The 10,041-nt window shown below is 36.4% G+C and overlaps 2 protein-coding genes across 4 annotated transcripts in view; both read left to right on the top strand.

The window, feature by feature from the left end:
* Positions 1 to 561: 561 nt before the first annotated feature.
* clec3a (C-type lectin domain family 3, member A) lies at positions 562 to 7,756 on the top strand. Its single transcript, XM_084107814.1, has 4 exons — positions 562 to 651; positions 2,301 to 2,517; positions 2,623 to 2,715; positions 7,270 to 7,756. The coding sequence occupies exons 2-4, from the start codon at positions 2,412 to 2,414 to the stop codon at positions 7,665 to 7,667; spliced, it is 597 nt and encodes a 198-aa protein (XP_083963940.1). The 5' UTR covers positions 562 to 651; positions 2,301 to 2,411; the 3' UTR covers positions 7,668 to 7,756.
* A 1,177-nt stretch (positions 7,757 to 8,933) lies between these two features.
* usp47 (ubiquitin specific peptidase 47) overlaps positions 8,934 to 10,041 on the top strand; it is a 34,512-nt gene continuing 33,404 nt past the window's right edge. For all 3 annotated transcript variants that reach the window (XM_084109742.1, XM_084109740.1, XM_084109739.1), the window contains exon 1: positions 8,934 to 9,220. In XM_084109742.1, the coding sequence (XP_083965868.1) occupies positions 9,176 to 9,220 (45 nt within the window). In that variant the 5' untranslated portion in view covers positions 8,934 to 9,175. The remainder of the gene's footprint in view (positions 9,221 to 10,041) is intronic.

Below are 10,041 nucleotides of genomic sequence, written 5' to 3'. Positions count from 1 at the left end.
CAGTTGGTGGCCTTTGCAAGGTTTTGCTATTCAGAAAACTGAAATATGACTATGATAAGAATGTGTTTGACCTTTCCCATGGATTTTCTAACCACCACTGTGGTAATGGAAATATTTGCCTGAATAATAAAAATATTTCCCATTAGTTTATCTGAAAAATAGTTATAGTCACAAATATCTTCTGGATTATCTCCCAACAAAGAATGAACATTTAAAAGCTTTAAAGCAAAAAGGGAACAAAAACACCAAGTATTACAAAAGTGGTCAGTATGTGCACTATTTCAAGTCTGAAAACTGAAGTTATATGTTTGTTTGTTTTTTATTTGTTTTTTTGTGAGGAATAGATTGAAATTTGATAACACTTTACAGTAAAAAAACAGCATCAGAGACTGACACGGAAAGTGTTTAATAAAGTTGTTATTTTTGTTTTGGTGTATTTTTGCACACAAAATTATTCTCGTCGCTTCGCAACATTAAGGTTGAACCACTCGTCGTCACATGGACTATTTTAACAATGTCTTTACTGCCTTTCTGGGCCTTGAAAGTGGTCATAACGTTGGGGGATCAGAAAGCTCTCGGATTTCATCAAAATGATCTTCATTTGTGTTCCGAAGATGAATGAAGATGTTACGGGTTTGTGACGGCGTGACGGTGAGTAATTAATGACAGATATTTCCTTTTTGTGTGAACTATCCCTTTAAGAGTTCCAGTCTGGGAAAACTTGGAAGCATCACAGAATTTTGGAAAAGCATTGGAAATGAATACAATCATAAGTCACGGATTCAACCAAATTCATGAGTTTAAAGATGTGGGAATCCTGACTGACTGAAAATACTTTACAACCATCAGATCAGAGCTCAGGAATGACACCAATCTAGGCTTAGAAAAAAGCAAAATTATATTTATGTTCTATTTACATAAAAACACGAATTTGGCTGTCAAAATATTATTCTTTTTAAAAAGAGAAGGAGCCTTTAAACGCTCTTCGGGGCAGATGTCATGGGTTTCAAAGACACACAGTGAAAGATATTCCCTTTGGGCTGTTTGCTCTCTTTTTTTTTGCACTCGTCTCTCCACTCCCTTCATCTCACAGCATCACGCTCTAAAATTAGCCGAGAACACAGAGCTCTGAACTGGACTTCCCTGATCAACAGACCCTCTGTCTGCAACTCCAATAACAGCAGTGTGAACTTATTCATATCTTCAAGACGTGAGATTTGAGAAGAAAATTATTTTGATTGATTAATCAGCATTGGTTAAAACAAATGACACTTTTTTTTTAGCTAAAATAAAATAATTGATCTGCAAGCCATGATCATCAAAATTATAACAAATAAAGGCTTGAAATATCTCACTTTGCATGTAATGAGTCCATATAATACATTAATTTCACCTTTTAAGTTGAATTACTGAAATTTATGAACTTTTGCACGATATTCTAATTTTTCAGAAAATCAACTAAGCAAGGAATTTATTTACAAAGGACTGAAACTAAAATATAATTTCCTTAAAGTGCCCCTATGATTTTCAATTATCACCTTTAATGCAGTGTGTAATAAAGCTGTTTGCGAATGTAAAATGTCTGCAAAGTTTTAAAAATCGAAGTGCACTTCCTTCATGAAGTCTCACTTCCTGTAACAAATTTGCATAATGCCAGCCTATAGTTTTAATAGGCTGTGCGAACAAAATCTTCTTTGACCCTCAAACGCTGTAGCTGAGTTGAAGTATTTGGTTTGTGTTGTTGACATGTTGCTATTTTGATTGCACTTCAAAAGGACGAGGACTCGAATTGATTTGGAAAAACTGACGCCATCTTTACCATTCGTATCACTGTGTTAAGGAAGTGCTGAGGAAGATCCAGAGCTAAACTTCAGATATGGCAATAAGCATTTCATCTCCGACATGCGTTGTAAGCAGTCGACCAATCGCAACAGACTGGGCCCTCTGACCAATCAGAGCAGAGGAAGCTCTCGGAAAGGCAGGGTTTAGAGAGAATCTTCGAACAAACCGTTATCAGACTCTGTGGGAAATGAAGTGATGCTGCAATGTATATTAAAAGAAAATTAAAGTGCTTTTTGACCTTAGATGCATGTAGACTCCAAAACAAACCTTTAAAATAGCATAACTTGAATCCATGACATAACATGCACGGTAGTGAATGAGTTTTCTTGTTGGGTTATGAATGGGGAAACGACCCCCCAAAAAATGTCTGTGTGCTTTCCGAGTAAATATTTTTGAATGGCTGGAAACAGGGGAAGGGTTGTTGTGACTGCACTGAAGGTATTTGAATTCCCTTTTAGGTACACACACAAACACTCAACGTCCAGCCAATAGCGTGAGAGTGTGGAAGGGAGAAAACTGTAAGACTTGTCCATATTTCTCCCAGTGATTTAAACAGCTCGTCCGTGACCATGGCTCGATCTGGGCTTCTGCTTCTGGCGATCTGCTTCAGCGTTCTCCACTATGGGCATGGACATCCCTCTCGCAGTAAGAAAGCAGTTCCAGCTCAACAGAGAGGTAACTTCTGTGACACTAGGACATATATGTGTATCCTCATTGTAGAAAACAGTAACTGCAGTCAGCAACTTCATCTAACCTGTGTTCTGCTGTTCTTCTGTTGAGATACAGCTTCAGAAGATGATGACATGAGGACACAGATTGACAAGCTATGGCTGGAAATCAACTCTCTGAAAGAGATGCAGGCACTGCAAACAGGTAAACAGTAATACATGCATAAGTTCATTTAAAAAGCTCTCCATGCTTATTGTTTCACTCCGCAATCATCAGCAGTGCATGTTATTACACTGCCCATGTTGATAAATGAGAGATATGACATCAGAAGTTGGTTACACTTTACTTTAGTCCACTTTAGACGTTCTACCAAGTAAGGGATAATTGATAATTGAAACAATTTGTTTCATCGTCATAACCAGAAAGTTGGACCCCATTGACTTCCATAGTAGGAAAAAAAATACTATGGAAGTCAATGGGGTCCATCAACTGTTTGTTTACCAACATTATTCAAAATATTTTTCTTTGTGTTCAGAAGAATGAATAAATGTATACAGGTTTGAAACAACTTGAGGGTGAGCAAATGATGACACCTTCTGTCCACCTTCTGATCTGGATACGGCCTGGATCCGGCTGACTTCAGTAAACTTTAGAATGAACAGAAAGACATACATTAGCATAGATGCCATTCTTCTTATTAAATAATGAGTACATCAGGTGTTATAGGAAAGTGTCCCCGGTTCCGGCTGACCTATGCAGCCTAATAATCATTTAACTGATTTGAATAATAGAAATGTATAATGTTCTATATGAATGCCAGGTAAAAGAGATGCGTTTTAGTTTAGATTTAAACTGACAGAGTGTGTCTGCTTCCCGGACAATCACTTAGAGAGTGTTGCAATAAAACTGACATGCAAGTTAAGCTTTTTTTGTGGAAGTATCAATTTATTATTGAATATGCAATTAAAATTATTGCAAACATTACCAAATGACCAAATGTGAAAAACAAACAAAATGTGTATTCAGTATTTGCAAACTGAATTATAGTCTAATAGTAATAAAAGAGTAATTTGGACAAATATTATCAACATTAAGGCATTAAAATAAAACATTATTTTATTAAAATTAAAATATTACTGTAATGTTGATATAGTGTCTTTAACATTAAAACTCACAAACCCACAAAGCTGCTCGTTAATCTCCTGACTGGCAGCGCTGATGATCGCCTCGTTTAGATGTTAACTTACACACAATAAAATGAAAGATGACATGTATGGTGGTAGGGTAGGCTATCATGTAAGCTCACACTTCCATATCAAAGACTGTATGTTGAATAGTGAAATTAACTTGCTGCTACCACCACAACTTATTAAAAATATAGGTAAACATTCATATTAACTTACCATAAAACACTGCCTGCTCCGAGTGGCGTGCTCCTCGAGTCAGAAGTGAAGAATCCAGAAAGTTCCGCAAAGAATGAAAAAAGTAACCAGTTGCTGGGTCAAAATAACCCAACCAGCGGTTTATTTGTGAATGACCCCCTTACAACTCATTTGACCCAGCATGAACAACCCAATAATGTGTTTACAGTACCCCAATCAACCCAACTTTTTGACCCAGCACAATCAACCCAACAATTTGTTTACAGAAACAACCCAGCATTTTTTTGAGTGTAAGGTTTATGACTGTAGATCAGGAGTCACCAACCCGTCGATCGCGGTCGACAAGTCGATCTTGGAAGCATTTTAAGTCGATCGCGAAGAGTTTTCAAAATCAGAGAAAAAAAACAAACAATATTTTTATTCATTATTATTTATTAATTTAAAATGCACCATGTGCGAGCCTATTGTGTAGTAAATGGTGTCTAGGGGAGGGAGAGGGGTATATCTGTCCAATCAAATAGCCTATAGTTTACATATAATGTCTGTAAAACAACGCTGACTTAAGCCTTGTTTATACTTTCGCCTGGCACCGCAGCGCGAGCCTCCGCTGACTGCGCGCACACCTCCCCAAACAGACGAGGCATTTATACTTGACGCAACTGTTTTAGACTGACAACCAGACCATACAACTGATTTAGACGCGCAAACTGGGTGCCGGTGTGATGAGATGTACTAATATCCGTCTGCTCGGGCAGATTCGGTTCAAAGTCGTGCATCTTCGGATGCGGAGGCGCGCGCGCTGTTACAATGACGTCATTTTTGCCGGCGCTGATAGTGTGCAATCACAGCCATCACATTGTATATGTGTGGGGAGAGAATCTCATCTGAGCCCTCTGAGCGAGGGAGTATTGCTAGTTTGAAATCTGTTGGCTATATTGTTAAAAGTGTATGTGTTTTATGTTGTTAAAAAAGGGAAAGAGAATCAGTGCTGTACATGATTGTTTTAGGCCTGTAATTGATTGATTATTGAGGTAATGAATGTAGGTCTGTAATTTGTGTGAAAATATTTTTGAAGAATTGAAGGATGACTGTTGTCATAATATTTTGTATGCTAGTTGCACTAACCTGAGTATTTCCATTTTGAAGTGTTTGAAATATATTTTAAAAGGGAAAGTGAAACAGTACATTATTGGCTTACACCTGTAATTGACTGATTATTGTGTTTATATATGAGTAATAAGCCTGTGGAAATACTTAATGTTATATTACTGTTGAAAATGTTGAATTATAGTTGACAGTTTGTATAGTTATATACTATTTGTATAGTTAAATAAATATTTTGCTAGTGACTAACAGGCAACAAAGAATGTCAAAGTAGAACTACATTGTGGCCTTGTTTTTTCATAATTTTTTGCAAGTAGTAGATCTTGGTTTACATTTGGACTTTGGATGTGATCTTAGGCTTGAAAAGGTTGGTGACCACTGCTGTAGATGATGGAGGGAAACTATCCAGTGATGTAAACTCACTGCAGTTTACCTGCTGAGGACAGCAACATGTCTTTCACTGAGAAATCTGGGATTGGGATTCATCAAGAATATGACAGACCCTTAAAAAAATGTATCGTGGTAACCCTAGTTCTCACTACAGTTATTACTGTAAAGTTGGAATGTATTCATATTGTATCTCTTTCGAACAGTGTGCTTTCAGAGCATCTTTACATTTATTTCTTTTGTATATTAAAGACAGCGGTGATGACTGTGAAGATACTACAGATTTATAATTGTAATAATAGTGGTAATAATGCCTATTTTGGTGGAAACTCATTGATCTTTAAATTAAGCTGACTGAACATTTCTTGGTGTAGACAATTCATTTACATATTATATGCCATTCAAAAGATTAGCGTAAAAAAGGTTTTTTTTCATCCAGCAAGGACGCATTTAATCAAAAGTGTTAAAAAAGATTATATTTCAAATAAATGCTGTTCTTTTGAACTTTCTATTCACCAAAGAATCCTGAAAAAAATGTATCATGCATCTCCACAGAAATATTAAGCTGTTTTCAAGATTAATAATAATAATCAGAAGTGTTCCTTTAGCAACAAGCTCAACATGTTAGAATGATTTCTGAAGGATCATGTGACAATAATGATGCTGAAAAACAGAAATTAGAAATTACATTTCAAAATATATTCAAAAATAATATTTTATAATATTACTGTTTTTACTGTGTTTTTGATTGAATAAAGGAAGCCTTCAAGAGACTTCTTTCAAAAACATTTTTAAAAATCTTACCAACCCCAAACTTTCGGACGATAGTGTACATATTTATAATAGATTTATTTATGAGATTGAGGCCTAATGTGTTTCCTAATGAACGTTATGAGGACTAAAATGGTGTTTGACAGATGTGTATGTAATAACTGTCAAAAGAATGAACAATGTAAGTGCTTGTTAGCTGGCATGCTAGTGTTAGCTTTGTCTTTGCCAAGTTTTTTAGTTAGTACCTTTAGCTAGGGTGACCATACGTCCTGTTTAACCAGGACATGTTTGGCCAGGATTTCGAGATCGCCCAAAATGCCCGGGATTCGGCTTTTGCTTTCTACAGTCACCATTCATTATGTTTACATTATTACATTATTTGACACTGACACGTACGTGCCAGCTTTGCAGGTCATGCATTCTGCTTCACACGGATCCCGATCGAGACGAAAACACAGGAATTTTCTTAGCAATGCTAAAACGCACATCAACCGATCACTTGTTTAGCGTTCATGTAAACACTACATTCAGATTCACCAATCGGAATTAATTTAGTCCTACTGAATCAAAAGGTGTGCATGTAAACAAAATGAATGGCGACGATAAAGCAAAAGCCGTATCCCGGATATTTTGGGCGATCTCGAAACCCCGGCCGGACATGTCCTGGAATATGGTCACCCTACTTTAGCAATCATGATGGGAATAAAGGTGATTTTCTGGTAACACTTTACAATAAGGTCCATTAGTTAACATTACATGAACTAACAATGAGCAATACATTTGTTACAGTATTAATCTTTTGTTAATGTTAGTTAATAAAAATACAGCTGTTCATTGTTTGTTCATGTTAGTTCACAGTGTTAACAAATACAATGTTCGATTTTAATAACGTATGAGGAAATATTGAAATGAATATTAACTAAGATTAGATAAATGCTGAAGAAGTATTGTTCATTCTTAGTTCATGTTGGTTGTTAACTAATGAACCTCAAAGTGTTACCGATTTTCTAATAATATAATAACAGTAAAAGTGCTTCATAAATAATGATGCATGTGAAAAACAAACTCAAATCTGCAGTAGTTTACATGAGTGAATGTTTTGTACACTTTTCAGTTTGCCTGCGTGGCGTCAAGGCCCACAGAAAGTGTTACCTGGTTTCTGAGCAGGTCAAGCACTATCACGAGGCCAACGAGGACTGCATCGCTCAGGGAGGAACCCTGGCCATTCCTCGAGACATGAGCGAAAACGACCAGCTCAGAGACTACGCCAAGCGCAGCTCGCCCGGATCCAAAGATTTCTGGATCGGCATCACAGACATAGTGAAGGAAGGCCAGTATGTGGACGTGAACAGCCTGCCCGTCTCCTTCTTCCACTGGGACCGGTCCAAGAGAGAGCCCAGCGGGGGGAAGAGAGAGAGCTGTGTTACTCTCTCGCTGGCAGCTCAGGGAAAGTGGCACGACGAGGTCTGTCGCAGCCAGAAGAAATACATCTGTGAATACCTGATTCCATGATGTGCGTCTCACACGCCTTAACGATGGTTGTTAAAGATACAGACAGCCTGTTATTGAAGATGCTCATTAAAAATGAAACAGTCAGTGGTAATATGACGTGCCCTCTTTATTCTCTGTAAATGTGGAGAACTAAACACTTAATGTGGTTGACAGTGATTGCTTTTCAAGGCAGCAAAAACATTTTTCCATGTCAAACATTTTAACATGATTTACATTGAAAATTATTTACAATAGACCTACAAGAGAGGGGACATTCCAACAATGCAAAACATAACGAATTCAGATTAATGTTATAGGAAAATAAAATTCTGTAAAATAATAAAAACAGATTAACATTAGAGGATTTAACTTGTCTAGGAAAATCTTGTCCCAAAATTTTGGTTTTTAGGTCTACATACAGAATACAGATACCAGATATTTTCTATAAGTATTTGTATTATATAAAAAATATCTGGTATTTGTATATTCTATTGAAGTTCAGCTATGAAATGTAAAAGATGAAACCTGAAAAAAAAATATAGCTATATATATATTAGAAAGTGTATTAACTGAAAACATTACTTTTCTTTACAGAAAAATAAATGTTATATGAAATAAAAAAAAATATATAAAACACTTTATTTTATTTCAGCTATATAGCAACATTTCTCATTTTATTTAGTTTAACTTGAATTATTAAAATAATTAAACCTAAAAAAAAACCTAAAATAATCAATAAAATAAATAAATAATAAAAACTATAGATATATGTAAGAAAAGAATTCTCCAGAAAACTCAAGAAATTCAAGAAAGAAAAGCTTTTTCAGAAATGCAGAAATTCATCCGAAAGAACACAAGAGACAGAGACAGTTGTCAGAAGAAAGTCGTGAAAGACGTGTTTACACTTTTTGAAAGTATAAATTGATAATAGAAAATGAGAAACAACAATTTATTAGCACTTAAAGACACGATTAATATTATTTGTAATAAAATGTTCCAATACTTATTTTTGTGTGTGTGAATTCTGTCCTCCAAACTAAAATTACAATGTTGGGAAAGAAGTGAACACAATAAACCACACTGCAGATAATTGAAGGCAAAGGTCAGTTATATAATGAAAGCAGACTTTAATCGAAAGGTTAAAGTGTGGATAAGCTTTGTATTTCATAAATATAAGGCATGGTCTCACATTTCATCACAATAATTCAATTTTCCTAACTGCCACTTCACACTTTCAGCTGTTTAATAATGTAGAACACAGACAAACACAGAGAGCGTGTTGTCGGAAGTGACGCAGATTGATGTGAAGTCTCGCGAAAGTGCGTGGCGGCCATTTTTCCTCCATTGATTGCTGTTTTTGCTTACAGTCCAAGCAGTAAGAAAGTAACACCGATTAAGCTGGATTACGAGCTATTTAGCCTAAAAGTTGTTTCTTCGACATCGACTTGTTTTGCCTAGCACGCTCAGAATGGAGTCCCGAAGCGACTCGCAGAGCTCCTGTTGACAGCGGACCGCGGCTGGAGGATCAGATGGAAATGGTGCCCAGCGAAGAAAAGCAGCTTGTGCCCAAAGAGGTGAGAGATGATCCATCAAAATACAACAGAGAAGTCTGTATAAACCGCACTATGAGCCAGAGATTCGCGTTTAAATGAAGGCGGGGAGAGACAGGAAAGTGCGTGTCAGGATCAGTTCAGCTGCTAGCAGGAGAGTGTTAGCAGCAGCTCAGCTAACTATCAGTCAACAAGTCCTTCAACACATTAAATACGTCTAACTACTTGAGTCCGGTGATTCATGTGATTGATAGGCCAGATGACCTGTTGTCATGTGTGCTGTCCGACTGTTTACTCTTCACAAGTGTCCCGCTGAAGTGAGTTTCAGAGGTGCTAAAGTGTGCGCCATAGTTTGTGTTAGCCGCTCAGATTAGACTGGGTGATTTAATCCACATCACTTTATTCATGCACATGATTCAGATTGACTTTTATTGCTAAAAGACTGTATATTATGAACACCCGTCAATCAGATTTACCTGTCCAATAAAACCGAATCTGATCAATTCAGATCAAATACGGTTTCAAATTGAATCTGCATTGCTTTGAGTCAGATCCTATTTTTTACAGTCTATGGTCAGATCAGATGGGAATCGAGTTTTTTTTATATTAGCAATGCTTAACGAGCAAAATAGAGAGTTTATTAGCATTTGTTTTGAACTATGGGATGTTCATTTTTCGTTATTTATGCTTATTGATCAATATGTCTACTCTTTTTAAACGTCCATGCAGTTAAATACGTTATATTATTGAAGGGAAAATCATTCAACCTGTCCAGAATATTCATTCGATCAAGCAAGGACGAATTGTATTTATGGAAGGCTCAAAAAGTAATATGAACATAAGTT

The sequence above is a fragment of the Abramis brama genome (genome assembly GCF_963993115.1).
Source record: "Abramis brama genome assembly, chromosome: 3".
Lineage (NCBI taxonomy): Eukaryota > Metazoa > Chordata > Actinopteri > Cypriniformes > Leuciscidae > Abramis > Abramis brama.
The sequence above is the reverse complement of the archived record's forward strand: the minus strand, read 5'-3'. Positions and strand labels throughout refer to the sequence as shown.

Excerpts from the sequence above, each read along its gene's own strand:
- clec3a (XM_084107814.1), top strand. The coding sequence starts at position 2,412 with ATGGCTCGATCTGGGCTTCTGCTTCTGGCGATCTGCTTCAGCGTTCTC. Across the intron at positions 2,518-2,622 it reads AGTTCCAGCTCAACAGAGAG|ATACAGCTTCAGAAGATGAT; the intron begins GTAACTTCTGTG and ends TCTTCTGTTGAG. Across the intron at positions 2,716-7,269 it reads GATGCAGGCACTGCAAACAG|TTTGCCTGCGTGGCGTCAAG; the intron begins GTAAACAGTAAT and ends TACACTTTTCAG.